An 18,678-nucleotide genomic window follows, 5' to 3' on the forward strand; every position below is an offset into this window, starting at 1 on the left:
TGCTTAGTACAGGACTGTGTATGTATTATAAATAAACTAAACTTTATTAGTGCAAATGCTGTAAAACCAAAGCACATATAGATCAAAGACAATTCCAAACGAAATGATAGAGCTATTTGGGGTTACACATCAAGGCTAAACTGTTGTTGGAGTTACAAAATGCAATGTTCTTTACCATATTGGCTGATGTAGCTAACAAGGGGTAGATCTCTCTTGTTATCCAATTTATGGACAAACAATGGCAGTCAAGAGGAGCTTTTGTTTTTTGTTCGCCACTTATCAGCTTACTAGCTGTTTGGGCAGTTGGTCTATCCAGTGTTAGTACAGGAAGAAACCTGTGATGTTTGGTAGGGTCCCACTGGATAATACCCTCGTCATGTGTGTTTAGGCCGAGGCTTAAACCCTTAACATATTGGTGAGAGATAAGCACGTTACCACTTTACCACCATCACCCCTAATGTGTTTGTAACTTGTGATGAAGGAACTGATGGAGACACTCAAACACTATAGTGCAGTATTGAGATAGAGGTGTGCAAAGTACAAAGAAAAATTTACTCATGTTAAAGTACAAATCATTTGACAAATAGTTACTTAAGTTAAAGGAAAAATGTTGCTCATGAAATGTACTTAGGAATGAAAAATCATTAGTTTAAAATATATTCAAGTACAATGCTGGTATTAAAAGTAAAAAGTAGCCTCTCAAATGCAATGTCAGTAAGAAGATAATATGTAGTTAATTCATTAGGGAATGAAATAAATACACATGGCTAAAAAGCTTTATTAAGAGTAAAACTTTTTAATAACCCCTTCACTATGGGGGACCCTATACACAAGTGGTGAAGCAAACACTGGAGCCAAATAGAGGTTCCTGTCTGTTTCTTCAACTTGAATAATTGTTTGAAGGTTAGCCAGCTCTCAGAAGTAGAAATGATCAAAGTTCCTTTCGAAATTTTCAGCCTGTACTTATCACTTGCATCAGATTTTACCCGCTGGGTTAGCCATCCACTCAGTGTTAAATGCTTGCAGATGCCCTACTTTTGCTTTCTATTTTGGTGAAGTACTGTACTACCTCCACTGTATCTTGAGTCCTCTGCACCACCAATTGCCCCCCTATTTATATCAATAAAGGTGATTATATCCACAAATTCCAGAAAATATCTGTCAAGCTTCACAAATCACAGTAGTACACTATTAGACTCGGTAATATCACTTTTGCGATTGTTTAAGGACAAATTAAAGTCAATATTAAATAACGAATACAGAGCAAGTCAGGCAGGAACCAAAACGCCTTGAAATCTGACACTTGACCCAGCATGGGTTAGCCTATTATATGACCTAATAAGCTGACCCATAACACAAAGTACCTTATCCTGTGACCCAAAGCCAGTGAGCATACAGTATTGACTTCACTGCTTCCCATGCCCTTGCCACCCACCTTAACTACCCTAACTAACCCCCCCCTCCCCCTCCAAAAAAATGGTGTCAGTGGCAGTAATCCACATTCTGTAAGGTCATGCCTTGTCACCTCATGTACAGGGGCGTCATTTCAGATTTTGCTTAGGGGAAGGGGGGGGGGGTGGGCAACACCATTACATACAAAGAGTAGAGGTCATAATCCTTCTCCACCATGGTGATGTGGGGTGTGGGTTATTTGGGTTCACACTCAAGATGGGATGGAGAAAGGAAACTCACAATGTGCTCTCTGTATACATGTTGTATTGGATGTACAATGCAGCTTGGTGCTGGGAAGTGGCAGCGTGGTTACAAGCGTGATGTAGAGAGAGCTGGTTGGTGAGGATGCTCAGAGGAGGACAGCTTGTGGGTCGCCATGCTCGCCGGCGGGAGCAAGGGCCGCCAGGCAGCGGCGGAGGTGTAGCTTGCTGCGGCTGTAGCTAGAAGAAGAGAGAGGTAGGTCACCACGAGGTCAGGTCTTAAATAGCGAAGGTAGGCATGGCTTAGTAGTTGACCTCCATCATGTAAGGCGGCGCTGGTTGACCTAGACCACGAGGCATACACTGGGGAATTTGCAGGATCGGCTACTCAGCAACAAACAGCGTTTGTAGGGGAGAAATCCACTACAGTGACGCCGGGTGGTGCTGTAAAAGACGGAACACGTTCCAATACGTTTATATTTTCAATTTGCATTTAATTGTATTCAGTTCATAAATGATAGGCAATGGGAACGATGAAAATAGATGAATACTTATCATTTTGTTAAATTATGCATTCTAAAAATTCCATTGAGATATTCTCACCAAATCCAAATTCGTCTATATGAAAAAGGAATATAATTACAATTTTCCTTGGAGAGAAACACAGCCCTTGGGAGGGGCAAGCCAGGTCTCGGGGGAGGGGGGGGCAAGTCCCCGCCAACCCCCCAAAATGACGCTCCTGCTCATGTATACAGTCATTCAGTTTGGGGGTTTCTTTGAGAGAGAAAGAGAGAGTCCGTTATGCAGATAGATAAATATGAGCTCTTGAATCAAGGTGTGTTCAAATAATCTTACTTGATTTAACACATTCCTAACCTGCTGACCTCTAGGGTTAACTTTGACTTTATAGTTAAGCCCTTGGACCTCTTTGGTGACGAGTTGGGTCGAAGTTCACACACCCATGTTCGGAACTTATTGATTATAATTTTTTTACTTTTTAAAATTTTCATACTTGTGTTTTTTATTTATTTGTCATTATTATAAACCTCACGTAATATGCATGCCTCTAAAGCCAAGATCTATTTAGAATGGTGTCTGTGCAACTGCTGTGAGTCCATGAGTAACAATAGTGATAGGCAATGAGGCTGTTTGGTTGAGAATGACTGAACCAGGGAATCTTCCCAAATAATAAAGACAAAATATTACTTTGCAAATATTCTTAATAATTTAATATTTAAGTTAAGAGATTAGGTAAATTAAAAAAAAATAAACTAACTTGCAATTTAAAAAAAAATGCAGGGGTTTAATAAAGTACTGGCATTTGTGGAGAGACTCGGTGAGAACAACACGAGAGAGCTTCATATGCTGTTGTGGTAGACGTACTACTTGCAGTCATATAAATTACAGTGAAGTCAATACAACAGATGCTGTATAACCCAAGGTAGGTTGCTCTTTATTTGTCGTATAACCTACCTCATTTATTTACCTTATATACTTAATGGCCACCCACCCACTAGAGGTGGTTATACCAAGTGGGGAGGTCGGTATTGTTACAGAAATCATCCGGGAGTGAATTTTGAGAATTTTAGTCTTGTAATCAATAGTTTAGACAATTATTAGACACTTCTTATGACGTTTCCTTCGCAAATGACATAAATGCCGGGGGTCCAGTGGGGGGTTGTGATAATAGGTTAGGTCATTAGCGAGAGAAACGCCATTGAAGAAAAGTGTCTTAGAATTGTCTAAACTAATGATTCCAATCATAAAATTCTCAAAATTTAATACTGGGTGACTTATGCAAATTTACCAGGTCAATGGCCGGTGTAGGATCCCTCCATTGTTCTTGCTGGTAAGTCATTCCATAGATGTACCACCCCCTGTGAAGAAGTATTTCCTTATGTTCGTTTTCATGATAACTTGTCGAGCTGGAAATTATGTCCCCTTGTGTTGATGGTGTGTGACATCACAAAGAAATGGCCTGGGTTCACGTTTTTCATCCCTTTCAAGATTTTGAATGTTTCAGTGAGATCTGCCCTATTGTGCTTTGTCTGATGGGCCCTCAGGCTACTTGGGTAATCGGGAAAGCATAATTCCTGACTCGTCTTGGTCTTCTGTGTTGTATCTTTTCTCGTGTCTGGTAAGCATGTCGTTTATCAGTAACATATAACATATTTAATGATCAGATTCGATTATCCCTTAGACTTTTTCAATACCTGTACTGTCACCTGTTTCACCGGGCAGGTCGTAGGGGTGTTATTTTCGACACCTATGCATCCCCTTATTAATTGCAGCAAATGCTTCTGCCATTTGCTTCACTGAAAATTTTTTGGGGGGTGCAGGTTCTTCTACATTTAGCCTCTCTTCTTCCTCTGCATTTTTCTGTGCTTCCAGTTCGATAAGATCCTCGTTACTTAGCGCTTCTGCTGCACTTTCAGCCAACTGTTCAACATCTTCATTATTAATTTCTAACTCAAGCTGTTTACCCAACTCCACTATCTTGTTACTAATCTCAGAAATTACTTCGTCTTCATTAAATCCTCTGAAACTGTTCACATATCTTTTCAGGACTTTCTTCCATATTCCATTCATGCACTGTTCTGTAACCTCATCCCATGCTGCAATAATGGTCTTTATACATGTAAAAATGTTGTAGTCCTTCCAAAACTCTCTGAGTGTTTTCTCACCTTCAGTAGCAGCAACAGCCTGGGCGAAGGTCGTACGTAAATAATACGCTTTAAAAGCTGCAATAGCACCTGTTCCATGGATTGGATGACAGAGGTAGTGTTAGGTGGAATGTAGACTACCTTAACATCAGGGTGCATGTCGTCCAGGTGTGGTGGGTGTCCCGGAGTATTATCCAAAATTAACAAAATCTTGAATGCAATCCCTTGTTGCAGACAATACTCCTTGGCTCGAGGAATGAAACAAGGCATGAACCAATCCTCAAACAGTACTAGGGTCATCCAGGCTTTCTTGATACTTCGATAAAACAGTGGCAGTGTGTGCTTGCTGACATGTTTAAAAGTCCTGGGGTTCTCTGAATGATAGATCATGAAGGGCTTTATCTTGAAACCAGCTACATCCCCCCCCCCCAACAAAAGTGCAATTCGGTCCTTGAATGCCTTGAATCCTGGCATTGTTTTCGCCTCTTTGTGGATGTATGACCTTTCATGCATGCTCTTCCATAATAATCCAGTTTCATCCACATTGAATATTTGCTTAGGCATATAATTTCCTTCCACGATGACACGATCTAGCTCCTCCTTAAAAGCTTCGGCTGCAACAACATCAGCACTAGCTGCCTCTCCACTCACCTTAACATTATGTAAACTGTAGCGGTTCTTAAATCTGTTAAACCACCCATGACTTGCTGTGAAGGTTTGCTCGCACTCATCTCCTGCCTGCTCCTTCAGGCTTTCGAAAAGGCTTCTTGCCTTAGCCTGTAGGGTTAGAATGCTTAAGGGTACACGCTTTTGTGTTTGATCTTCCATCCATATCACAAGTAATTTTTCCATCTCATGAATGGGACCTTGTCTTTTCTTCGTTATTATAGTTCCCTTTATAGGTGCTGATTCTTTCACTACCTCACGAATACGTTCCTTGTCCTTCAAAATAGTAGATATGGCTACAGTTTCGTCATTTTCATACTGCATTATCATCTTCATTTTCGTCTCAAAAGTAATTGACTGTCTCCTTTTCTTCTGAGCACTACCAGCACTCTCACTTGTACGCTTTCCAGTCATTCTAAAGTCAATTAAATACGAAAATAATGTCAGTACACAGCGCGATCAGTTGCTGATACAACGACAGCCAAACACCAACTAAGCTCTCCAGGTGTGGGTGCTGTAGCCAAGCGACGACCCAAGCCACGCGACGCTCTCCTCCGGGACGGAAACGTTTTGGTATAGAAAATGCACAGTCATTTGAAAAAAAAAATTGGTACCGACTGTGGCGGTCGTATGTGCGGGTGGTCGTTACTCACTGAGGCAGGTCGTAAGTGCGGGTGGTCGTTGGTCGAGTAGGTCGTAAGTCGGGGAGGAGCTGTAGTTGTAGTGTGAAGTAAATCATTGATAAAAAGAAGGAAGAGAGTAGGTGAAAGAACAGAACCCTGTGGGACACCGCTATTGGTAGAGAAAGAGTGAGAGATCGATCCCTCGACAACAACTACCATGGATCGGTTCTCAAGGAAGCTGGAGATTAGAAAACAAAGTGGGGGAGAGAAACCATAAGAGGGAAGTTTAGAAAGCAAAGACTTGTGCCATACCCTGTCAAATGCCTTGGAGGTGTCAAGGGCCACGACGGAAGTTTCCCCATAATCCCTAAGAAAGGATAACTAAAGATGGGCCCAGTAGGAGAGCAGATTACCAGTAGATCTTGCCTGGCAAAAGCCATACTGGTGATTCGACAAAAGAAAATGGCGTTCAAGGTGATGGAGAAAATGGGAGTTCAAGATAGTTTCGAAAATCTGAGAGAGGGATGAAGTTAGGGCAATGGGGCGATAGTTAGAGGGATTATAATGGTCACCCTTCTTTGGGATGGGCTGAACCAAGGCATGCTGCCAAGAGGAAGGAAAATTTGGGTTTTGAGGCAAAGGCGAAAGAGGTGAGCAAGTACAGAGGCCAGAGCTTCAGCACACTCTCTCAGAACACGAGGGGGTATTCCGTCCGGTCCATGCGCCTTACTCGCATCCATCCTGGATAACTTTGTGTTGAGGGTTACTGAAACAATCATGCATTAATATATTTTAATATAAACAAATGTATTCTACACAGAGCCCAAATAAAATAATGGTAGTAGTCGGTACATAATATACAATATGATAATTGTATATTCTTTCATCAGAGTAAACAGATGTTAGTGTACAGTATATGCATAAACCGAATTATTTTTTTTGACATCTTATTAATATAGGCGTAGTGACATTTGTGGGCACTGCTTAATGTAATAAAAATATATAAATTTGTATCAAAACGCGTAATATACATTCACTGACTCAAATGCCCATGTTTAATACTAAGTGTGTATGATACAGTCTTAGCTTACTTGCATTTGTCCATAAAGTTAAGTTCTTTCAGAAGAATATGTCTGATATTATCAAAATAAATAGTCATCATTATTAAGCTCAATGTGAATGATTATATTTCTTTTGTTCTAGTTACTATGATTTTTTGTTTTGTTTTTGGTAGCCAATTCTTCTCTCCTGTGTTAAGATCCACTTATTTTCTCCATCTCTCTACTCAGTAGGTGGTGTGTGTGTGTCAGTCGATCTCATTTGATTTAAATGATTTTCAGCCCATTACCCAAATTTCTTTCCCATATAATACCGTGCCATTTCCATGCCCGCGTAGTTTTGAATTCTCATGATTTTTGGGAGGGTGTTATTCAGGTTGATGCTGGAAGTCTCTCTACACAATGTTGATCTTGAATTTGAAGCAAACCAATGTCATATCTGTGACGCGATCTTTGAGTGTCCAGATGACCGGGTACTCGTTCTGTGGGCAGACAAAACAATAACTGTCGAGGTAGTGTGGCAGGGTGAGAGATATTAAAGGAGGGTGAGTGATAGTGAAGGAGGCCGGGGAGGAGTGAAGGGCTTGTAGGGAGTGAAGGAGACTGGGGGGGCAGCAAGGGAGGCTGTGAGGTAGCAAGGGAGGCTGTGGTGTAGTGAGGGAGGCTGGGGCAGGCTGGGGAAAATCTGAGGTAATGAAAAAGACAAGATTATATATTTGAGAAAGAAAAAAGAAAATGATTAACACAAAGGCAAGGTGTCTATACATATACTGTAATTATTGAAGTAAAAATCTCCAAGGGAATTAATTTAAGCCTAATATCATTACAGCAAAAATTTTAATAGTTACAGAAAAAAGTTAAACCATCTAAAATTTTTCCAGTTCACGAAAAAGAAAATGTATTAACTCATTATTAAACCTGTCATTCAAATCAAATTTAATATACTGTAAAAAAATACTAATAGAAACGATGTGGTATACTGTTGATGGAAACCTTACTGAAGGACAGTGTAAAGCTGAAAGTGAGGCTTAGAATGGAGAGTGGGCCAGAAATCCTCCCTCTTGTGAGATTTTACCCTTGACCCAAAATTTCCCCTCTGTGTGATTCTGTTTTTGGCCAGAAACAACTTTCATCAGTGCCTCCCAACTTGTGTGTCTTATACTGGTTGTACAGTTGCCTCCATTTATAATGAACGGGTACAGTGGTTGGCGTGTTTTGTAAGATGTGGCACAACTGTTTGTTTACATCGTAGTAAGACTTAGCAGAAGGGGCAGAACTACCCTCGCTATAGTAACTAGCCCTTAGGCCCCAGGTGACGTTCCAGAACGTCCGACCAGCGCGCTGGGTGGCGTTTCAGAATGCGCGCCTATTCCCGCCACTGTTTAAATGACCAGCACGGGTTATCAGGTCACACCACACACTCGGCCACAGGGAAGCTTCCTGAACATAATTACCTATTTTTGGTTGTTTCATTTTCATTGTTTGTCTATTTTATCATGTTGTATCAAAGTAATATTGCTAAAAGTAGTGTAGTTGCATTGTAGTGTAGTATTACTGTAAAACAAGGCTATGATTATGTTATAAATGTAATTAGTTGTGAAATTATTATTATTTTATGCATTACTTGCTCTACCAGACACAAAGACAGCCAGGCAGACTGGCGACCGACTGATGAGTGTTGTCAAGCACTTTTTATAAAAAATAATGCAAATAAAGTATTCTAAATTAATTATTTATAGCAAATAAGCATTAAGATCAGTAAATATATACATTATTGGCCACCTCGGACACAAAGGCAAGCTAAAAATTGCTGCTAAGTGCAGAGGGACCACGAGTGTCAGCTGTCAAACTAACACTGTCTCCTTGTCTCCCCCTCCTCCCTCCCTCCCTCTGTGCTGCCAGGGAAGTTTCTAGAGGGTCAATATATAATTTTTCTTACTTATTTTATTTTTTTTTTGTTTTATAATTTTAAAAGGTTAAAAATTATTTTGGGAAAAGTTGATTTTTCTCGATTTACCCCCGCGGGGGAGGGGGGGGGGGGTAACTGCCACCAGCACCCTAACCCAGGGCTTGAGAGCTAGACCAAGGATGATAAATAAGCCGCCTCTCTCTATCTGTGATTGCTCGCATTCCTTTCATGGATACAGTTTTAATATAGATTACCAAGTAGAACATCATTGACTCATACCTCTTGTCTGGTGGGCGGTGGTGCCACATCAAACAAAACACGCCAGTTACTGTAACCGTTATAAATGAAGACAACTGTACATATTAGAATGTTAGTATTTGATGTTTCCATAAGATGATTTAATTTATGTGATAGCTTACAGCATCTGAGCTTTTATATGGAGATTAGAATATTTTGTGCATTTCACCCCCTTATGGACACAGAACGTGTCGTCTTAATCTGTCTTCCTCCCTATCCTTTCCCCGTTTACTCTCAACTTCACTACTGTATTCCGCCTACGTGTCTGTGTGGTCTCACCCTCCCTATCCTCACTGTGTGGTCTTACCTTCCTCCCTCTTTGGTCTTTATCGCCCTGCTTTTCTTCCTTGTGGTCTTACCCTTTACTGCAGCGATTTTCAACCAATGTGCCGCGGCACATTAGTGTGCCGCGAAGCATCCGTAGGCGTGCTGCGGGAGTTTAAATAGCTTTTAGATCCGTTTGTGGTAAGTGCGTGCGAGTCAGCAGGATTAACTGTTGCCGAAGAGGATGAGCTGACGGAAATCAGAAACGACAGAGGACTGAAACTGAAGCACCTATCAACAGGTATGACTTCATTCTGGTTGTCCCTTCGAGAGGAATACTCCATCATTACAAAGAAGGCAATTGAAGCACTTCTTCCTTTCTCAACATCGTATCTGTGTGAAGCTGGCTTCTCTGCCATGAACACAATGAAGAGCAAGAACAGGTCACAGCTTCAAACACTGGAGGAGGACTTGAGGGTCTGCCTGTCAACCACTCGACCTCGGACAAGGAACAACACCAAGCACAGGTTTCCCACTGATATTTTCATGTAAGCAAAGGCCTTTTATTTTTACTCATGTTTGTATTTGAATACAATCTATAACTGATAGTTTCATATTATTTTTTAATGAATGGCATCTTTTTCAATGACATCTTGTTTCAATGTGTAGTAATAACAAATATGCACAAAACTTTCAAATTATTTTGAAAACCATGACCAACAATATACTTTTGGCAATAAAATTAATAAATTCTTAGTTTTTTTACAATTATGAACACATTCTTATCATTCATTATCTTTTAAATGATCAAATCTATCCTTAAATACTGATGGTGTGCCTCGACCATTTTAGTGCCCGGGTCACTGTGCCGTGAGATGAAAAGGGTTGAAAATCACTGATCTACTGTATACCTTCCTTACTGTTGGTTCGTCTCCTTCTGTCCTTACTGTCTCTTCCCCTCTGAATAATTTTACACTCTGTGATCTTTCCCTCTGTAAGTCTAGTCTTGACCGCCTTGTTTGGTCTTACCTTCTGTCTTTATCGTCTTACCCTTGGCCAGAAGTCTTGGATATCGAGAGAGTAGGTGAAGCGTGTGATTTGTCCGGCTATTACTGGGCAGGTTATCTCCCCGTCGCAGGCATCACGCTGTTGGTTGGGCAGCGGCACCTCAAACCACGAGTTCCAACGGACGTGTGAGTCTACGTCAGTCGCGTTGGTGTCTGGAGAAGAGCCCCACACCCGCCTTGTTAGTGGTGCAATCTTAAGAGAGAAATTTTGAAAGGGAAAGACATAACGGGAGAAAGGTGGAGGGAGGGAGTGTTACAAAGTTTGAATGATTAGCATGGTAGTAAATTATGTCTTATTAGTTACATTTGAGTATCATAATTGGCAAACATGAAACATTGTTGAACTTAAAATCAGTCATTATAACTTGATGATTATTTGACCAGCCTTCGTCGATAAAACACTCGTGCACCGCGAAGACTTGGGACACGGCCCAGTCTGTGTCAATAAGCTTAGTGTACCTCTACTCCGCGAGGGCATTGGAAACTCACCTGGTATAAAGATGGCCCGCAGATTATGGATGTTGCCTATCCTCACCTCGCATATTCCCCGTCGGTTAGCGCACGTCATGAACACAGCACGGGGCATCTTCTCCTCTGACCCACACAAAAAATATATATAACTTGATATTTGCGTTTCATATGTCTGAGTAAACACTGTGTGTAAGACACAGGCGGAATAATTTCACAGAGAAAAATATATAGTCAATATTTAAGTTAAATGTATTCATGAAACACCTTACCTGAAGAACAGCGAGCGTACATTATCCTGCGAGGTTGGAAAGCGTGTGAGGGAAATACAGCCACCGCCACCACCAAAACCACCAGCACCAGCATCACCTTCATTTTCACTCCGCCTGCGTGACGTGCCTACCTGGAGGGAGAGTACAAGTGAAGAAAAAAATGGGAGACATGGTCACCATGATGAACAGTATTTCATCTCTGTTTGTAAACACAACATTGCCCGTACAATTTCAGTTTTGCTTTGACAATTTAAATACAATTTGAAGCAAAGGACCTTTACAAACCGAGGATTTTTTTTTTTTTAGATTGCCCCCGAGGGGGCTAGTTTATTGGGCACCCCCTTACGTCCTGTGCAAGGTGAAGCATTTACAGCGCCCATCTGGGAAGCATGCGGAGTTCATGCTTGCCTTTATGACTCATGCATTAAGGGCGTAAAAGCCTGAAGGGTCATGGGTTTTGTCAGCAAGTTACATAAAGTGACAGAATGATGAGTGTGGGGGGGGAAAATTCCCGGTACAATTTATCTGTTTATGGCAAAGCGTGGCAGGTCCCTAATAATGTCAAGTGCCAGGCCATAGCCATAGGCATTGACAATATTGAGGGACATACCTTTTAGTGTGACTGTGATGGCATGTAAGTCAGTAGTGTCGGCTTCAAGTGGGACGTCGAGAGGTTGGTAGGGGACATCCTTCTTGGCGTAGATACGTAGTCCACTAGCATGTCCGCATGGTGGTCAGTTGATGTGGAGAACTGGAGTGGATGGGCCCCAGGTGCCGGCATGCCGGTGGAGGACCGGGAGCCAGGGGTGGTGTCCTCGGGTCCATGAGCAGGCGCGGCTTGCGGTGGGTGGACAGGGGCAGCAGGGCACACCAGGGCAGGCTTGGTAGGTGCCATGTCAGCAGTGATGCCAGGCGGCGGTGGAGTAGGCCGTGGGCAAGAGGCGCACACCGGGGGGCTACCAAGTTGTGTCAAACCAGAAGAGGGGAGTGACTGGGTAGCAGCTGGAGGCAGGGGTAGTCTGTGTAGGTTGGAGATGGCGGTACAGAGTGTATCAAAGTGTCTTTCAATACGGTTGGTAAATTCGTGTAAGAGGGATATGATCTGTGTCGTGTCACCGAAGGGTGGTTGTAGGGGGGCACCGGTGGTAGCACAAGGCCTGACATCATCAGAGTAGAGACGGGGAGGAGGCCCAGTAGTAGTTCAGTTAGGAGATGGCCGGGACTGCTGTGTTGCAGCCAGGTGAGGCCAGACAAGGGCAGGTGTTGTTGAAGAAGGCGGTGCCAGAAGAGGGGACGCAGAGGGATGCGGCCTGGTAGGCTGGGGGGGGGAGGTTGAGGTTGACACAGCCTTCGGGGAGGCTTTTCTCTTAGGACAAGCGGACGTTTGGGGCATTGCCGTGAGTCAGCATTGTGCCAGCCACCACAATTACAACACCACCCCCATTGAGGTGGTCTTTGATTTTCTGGGCACAGACAGAGGAGTGATGGTTACGTGATCAGAAGCAACATCTGGGACGATCACGTCAGCAGCAGGCGATGAAGGTGTGACCCCAATGGGAGCAAATGACACAAAAAGCAGGCCCGGGGTGATATAGTTCTGTATACAGTGAAGGGAGGACTGGGTGGGCCTCAACAGTGGTTGGGCACTCCGTCCACTTCCATTTAACTATGACATCTGCTTGTGGGGTCTTCCCCCGGTAGTGTCGACGTATACTGAGTATACGTGAATTAAAGTTACGAGCATCTTCGACTTCAGCGTATAGGGGAAACTGTTTAACTAGGATGTGGCAACATTCCGCTGCGTCCGCAGGAGGAGGCACGAGGACAACTCCGTCAAATCCAACAGTACTGAGTGTTTCATAGACCTCGGGTGTCTGACACTTGATAAAGTTACGGTTCTTACCTTTTTGGAATTGAATGGTGAGACCGTGTTGTCTCCAATACTTTGTTGTCCAATTAAGTCGTTCCTCGACAGTTTTCAGTGAGTCCTAGGGGAAGTGCAGATTCAGCTTACTTGGTTGGTTGGCAGAGGGGCGGATGGTGAGGGGAAGCTCGCTGCCCTTGGCATTGCCACTCCGGGAAGTGTTTCCCATAGAGACCTTACTGTTACTGTCACTATCACTGAGGTCTGACTCTTGCAGGGTGTGGGATGCAGTATGACTATCCGTATCAGAAATGTCTTTATCCATGAGAGAGGGACACCTCTTCTGGGGCGTTTACGTCGACCCCGCCCTCCCATCGCTGGCAACACTTGCCGGCGAAGGGGTAGGTAGAGACTGAGGTGGCCTTTGTATGACGATCGGGAGGACAGGAGTACCTATGGGCAGACGTCTGTCCCCTTACGTGGTACTTCATAAAAAATGTCTGGCAAGATAATTCGAGTTTTTGTGTTTATCGTCTTTCTGAATGCTCATGCTGTTGATGCAAGTTGTATCATTGCTGCTCATACTAATGTTGAGTCTCTTACTGGTATTCATAATGATGGCAGGTGTTTATACATGACGTCATCATGGATACTAAGGACGCTTGTTACCTGTTATTCACTCACAAATGCTCATAGTAACTTAACGGTGCTCAGAATGATACTAAGTGACTTACAAGTCCTTATAATGACTCCAGGTGTCTGATAGATATCGTACTCATAATGACCCCAGGTGCCCATCATATCCAAGTGATGTATAGTCGTTCATATTGACACCAGTTACTTATTAGGTAGACACTTGACGTCACACATCTATGTGAGTTTTATTTATAATGTAGCAGACGAGAAAAACAGCTGGGTTCATCTGTCTCGGTACTACTGTACCAGTACAGTACCACACACTATGTTTTGTTTGAAAATGTTAGATTCATTTTGTGCTGTTGGCTGTACCAATAGAAGAGTGAAGCATCTGGAAAATTATCTTATAATTTTCCTGCTGAGAAAGAAAGCAGAGATGAATGTATTTCTGTCATCTACAAGTAGATGCTGCAAAAAAAGAAAGAAAAAACTTTCACAAATAACAGCATGGAAAATAATTAGGTCTTCTGTTGAGAAAAGAACACGTCTGGCCCGCTGTTTGGTGGGTCTCAGTGGGTGTGACACACCTACTGTAGGTTGCAAGAATTTACATCCACTGAGGTAGAGTTGGTGGTAAGGCAGCTGGGCATTGACTAGCTGACTCAGCCACACTAAACGTGTTAGTGCTGAGAGTTGAGTTCTGTCAATGAACCTCCTAATCATTCTGCCTCACGCGTCGTGCCATACGCTACCTACGTCAGTTTTACCAAACCATAACACAAAGAAGAAAAGTTACGTTATCAGTAGATAACTATCTGTTGTTGGCCGTTATCTTGACGCCAGTCTACCTGCAGTCAACTTGTCTTCGGTGAAGTTATTAGAAACTAAGTGGTAATCGTATAAACAAATGCCTTGACAGACTTACAGCCACATAGTTTAGTTTGGTATATATTTAAATTATTTATTTTCAGGTGCTTCAATTTCAACGGTTATTGAAACAAAACAACACCGTGATTCTATTATTAAAACGTACAGTATTTACATCCGTTAAACACATGAGCATTATGATCATACTCAAGTCTAGAGTATGTATTAATACTCGTGCAGTCAGGTTTAGGGACGTGTAAGGAGTGTTGTAGTAACTGCGACGAACACCATTGGCACCAACCACCTCCACCTTCCCCCCTCTCCTTTTACTCTCCTCCATACTTGTGTCGATTGGCGAAACAGTCAGGCGTGGTACTGTACCAGCTTGCAGGAGGTCCAAATATATTATCGTATACGAGGGTTTTAGTTGTAATCTGTCTACTATCACCTTTTTTAAAGACTTGTGATCTTGGTGAGGCTCTAACCACTGTACTACTGTAAGGACTGATCACATTCTCATTACTGCATTCATTCTGATTAACAAAGCTGAGTCATTGATAACATGTTTTAAGAAATTGCAATGTAGATATCTTGATAAAATCACACAGGGAAAAGGCAACTGAAAATGTCTTGAATAAAGACGAAAGCTAAGATTCTCCATTGTTTCCCTTGTGTGATTTTATCAAGATTTATCTTATCCACGTTTCCATTGTGGATCTTCATGAAATATATATATATATATATATATATATATATATATATATATATATATATATATATATATATATATATATATATATATATATATAAGCAAGTAAATCACTGTAGGTGCGCGTGATCCAAGTATATGCTGATAACCGCAAGGAAACAAGAAAACACGAAGTTCCCAAGCGCTTTCGTGTAATTCACATCTGCAAAGGTGAGTGCAGACTAAGGATAAATACTTGAGAAGGCTAATATATACAGTAGAGGAGAGTGAGATCAAGTCCCTAAGGGACAGCAGGGGTCCACAATGTTCCGGTCATAAGGAAGTGACCCTTACTAATCTTAACCCAAAGAAATTGACCATGCCATCTCTAAGCACAGTTGCTGTCCGTAGTCAGGTCTGAAGATGTGAATTACACGAAAGCGCTTGGGAGCTACGTGTTTTCTTGTTTCCTTGTGGTTATCAGCATATACGTGGATCACGCACACCTACAGTGATTTACTTGCATATATATATATATATATATATATATATATATATATATATATATATATATATATATATATATATATATATATATATATATATATATATATATATATATATATATATATATATATATATATATATATATATATATTTGATGATAACCACAAGGGAAAAAAACGAAGTTCGTGTTTTCTTTTTTCCTTGTGGTTTTCAGCATATACCTGGATCACGCGCACCTACAGTGATTTATTTGCATATATATATATGGTGTTATTTATTTTTTATTATACAAGTAAAATTCAAATCAAGAATATTAGGACTACATAATCTTCAAATTCATTAGAACTACAGACGTATCTCTTAGGGGATGTCATGGAGGTCATTGTTTGGTTCGAGTGACATTTATATAACAATGGGTGTTAAAGCGATGTATTGGGAGGGGGGTAAACTCTTCATGTATGAGTTAATAAAATCTCTTAGAAGTTAGCACCACATGGAATTGGCAGGACGGGTGAATGCGTGGATGTGATGTACATAAAGTAAATGAACTTAATGAAAACTGGCATCATGGATAACTGGGCCGTTTCTTTAATTAATTATCATTACTCCCGGGAAGTTTCCTCTGGCTGCCTGAATCAGATGGAATATCAAATAAATATTTGTTTGGATAACGCTAAGAACACATGACGCACCCACGTCTGGTCTTGGTGGTGGATACGCCTGTCAGTCTCGCCAGACAATTGTACCGTAGATACATGTATAATTAAGTTAATGGGCCCAGTTTAAGGATCCAAAGTTGGTCAAGTACTGTCTGTGGACCCTTCATGTGTAGAGGAGACATTAATGTGTCTATGGAGCCATAAATTTCATGTTAACTGAACCTGGAAGGTGACCCTTACTGTAAATAATGATCGGGACTCACCCTAAAGATAATTTTGAGGACCGTAGACACAACGTCTGAGCACATACAGTTAAAACATTATCATGTCAGAGGCTTACGCCCAAGACCTGGTTCTTTAAAGAATAAGGGACTTCAACTATAATATAACAACACTTATTGAAGGTTGAATATATAAAAGCAATAACATATCTCTGATAAATTGACTGATGCTTTTAGAAGGACCAAAGTCTCAGGATGCAGTACAGTTTAAAAGGTTCTCCGTCTCAACTGACGGACACATACTAACATCACCACATCCACACAGCTACTCTTTCTTACGTAACGGAATTGCAGTGCCGTCTTTAGACAAGGCCTAACAGGGTACTGGCCCAGGCAAAGTCCCCAAAGATTTTTCATAAATTTATTCTCTCTCTCTCTCTCTCTCTCTCTCTCTTTATATATATATATATATATATATATATATATATATATATATATATATATATATATATATATATATATATATATATACATGAATGATTAAACTACATCTGTAACTTGTATGCACGATCATGCAGAAAATTTTTGCCAAACTATTTCCGGTCCTTTAATTGTCTTTACATAAATTATCTAAATTATAGTTTATACCTGGGGGTGACGCTAATCAACGAAGGTAGGAATAAAGTCTTATAGAGTGAGAGACCTCATCACCGATGATGATTCATTTCCTGAAGATAAGTGGTGGTCCCACACTAGCTCCACCTCGCTTACTACACCACGTGACCTCACTTCTGAAACCTCAGCTTCCTCCCACGTCCACCACTCATGCCTCGCTGGTATCACACCCCTTATCTAACTGAACCGGAAATACCTAATACAACTCACCAGTGGAATTTTCCCATACACATGAGAATACGTGTAGGTGATTCTACAGAATTGCTCCTCTGAATTATTCCTACCCATCGCGATAGAGCCCAGCTATCACTGATTAAATTAAGAACAAAATATAATGAGTATATTATCTCTTTTCTTTATTCTACTGATAATACTGACCTCAAAATCTTGAAGTGTGTTGGTGTATAGCGAGAACTGATGTGTTGTCCGTGTGACACCCTACTGCCTGCCGGCTACTGAGTCACTGGTGGGAGCCCGCTGAGTGGCCACGGCGTTAACCCACACTGCCCCAGCCACCAGCTCCAGCATACAGCTCTTTCCACAACAAATATTATTTTGTGCTATTTTTCGAACAATGGGCATGTCTGAAGTAAACCCATCATATAGCGAAATAGGTTATTGGTTTTGATTAAAAACTTTATTTATTCTGATCACAGATAGTGGTAGCATTGTTATATCCTGGGGGGGGGGGTGAAGAAATGGGCCACCAGTTCACAGGCCGCTATGTTCCCCTCTCCTCCTGTATTCCCATCACTGCCTCCCGTCAGCTCACGTTACACTGCGTTCTATTTCGCATTCCTCTGAATAGGTGCTTTGTTGTGCTCCTCAGGACGTGCTGCGTCACAAAGGGACTGTGTGCTTGTCTATGTAGGCACATTTCATTGTTGAGCTTATGACCAAAATAGTTAAAAAAAAAAGTTAATGATCTTCAGAATCTTAATAGATATATTTAGATCGTACAAGCATGTTAATTAGGGCCAGTCGATCTTTTTCCTTATGAGGATCAAGTTAAAGGATTGAAGAGTTCACCAAATTTGGACTCATGGTTAACAAATATAACATGCACTTAATGATACGTACAGTAAGGTATGAATTGTATGTTATTATGATTTACATATTTTTCTTTCTGAAGACGAAAGTTGATCCTGTAAGTAACTCAAGGACATTCAATTCAGCGAGAGAATTTATACGTTTAGTGCCATTACTTTCAGCGGACGATAGCATGTGGCATCGTCTGTCACGAGTTTATATATATATATATATATATATATATATATATATATATATATATATATATATATATATATATATATATATATATATATATATATATATATATATATATATATCACCAGACCATTTCCGAAGACGGTCACTTTTGTTTCAAAGTATTTTCCTGTACTAATATCTTATTTATTTTACCAAATAGGAATGCGTGTGTGACACAAGCCCTCTTATACCTACTGTACTTTGTTTTTGTTTAATCAAATACACGTTAGAGGCAAGGAGGTGCGCAATAAACTAGCCCCCTCGCGGGACAAACCTGAATTCTGATGTTATTGTTTGTTCTTATATTTCATTGATGATAAAAGTGTTCTAAGCCAGACCTTGGGAAACATGGC

The 18,678-nt window shown here is 41.2% G+C and overlaps 1 protein-coding gene across 1 annotated transcript; it reads right to left on the minus strand.

The window, feature by feature from the left end:
- Positions 1-6,384: 6,384 nt before the first annotated feature.
- LOC121867921 lies at positions 6,385-17,590 on the minus strand. The gene is made up of 5 exons (XM_042368060.1): positions 17,435-17,590; positions 10,940-11,070; positions 10,689-10,793; positions 10,183-10,352; positions 6,385-7,144 (listed from the first exon to the last, which is right to left on the minus strand). The coding sequence occupies exons 2-5, from the start codon at positions 11,040-11,042 to the stop codon at positions 7,058-7,060; spliced, it is 465 nt and encodes a 154-aa protein (XP_042223994.1). The 5' UTR covers positions 11,043-11,070; positions 17,435-17,590; the 3' UTR covers positions 6,385-7,057.
- Positions 17,591-18,678: the final 1,088 nt, after the last annotated feature.

This window comes from Homarus americanus, unplaced genomic scaffold (assembly GCF_018991925.1).
Source record: "Homarus americanus isolate GMGI-L3 unplaced genomic scaffold, GMGI_Hamer_2.0 scaffold37032, whole genome shotgun sequence".
NCBI classification, from domain to species: Eukaryota; Metazoa; Arthropoda; class Malacostraca; order Decapoda; family Nephropidae; genus Homarus; species Homarus americanus.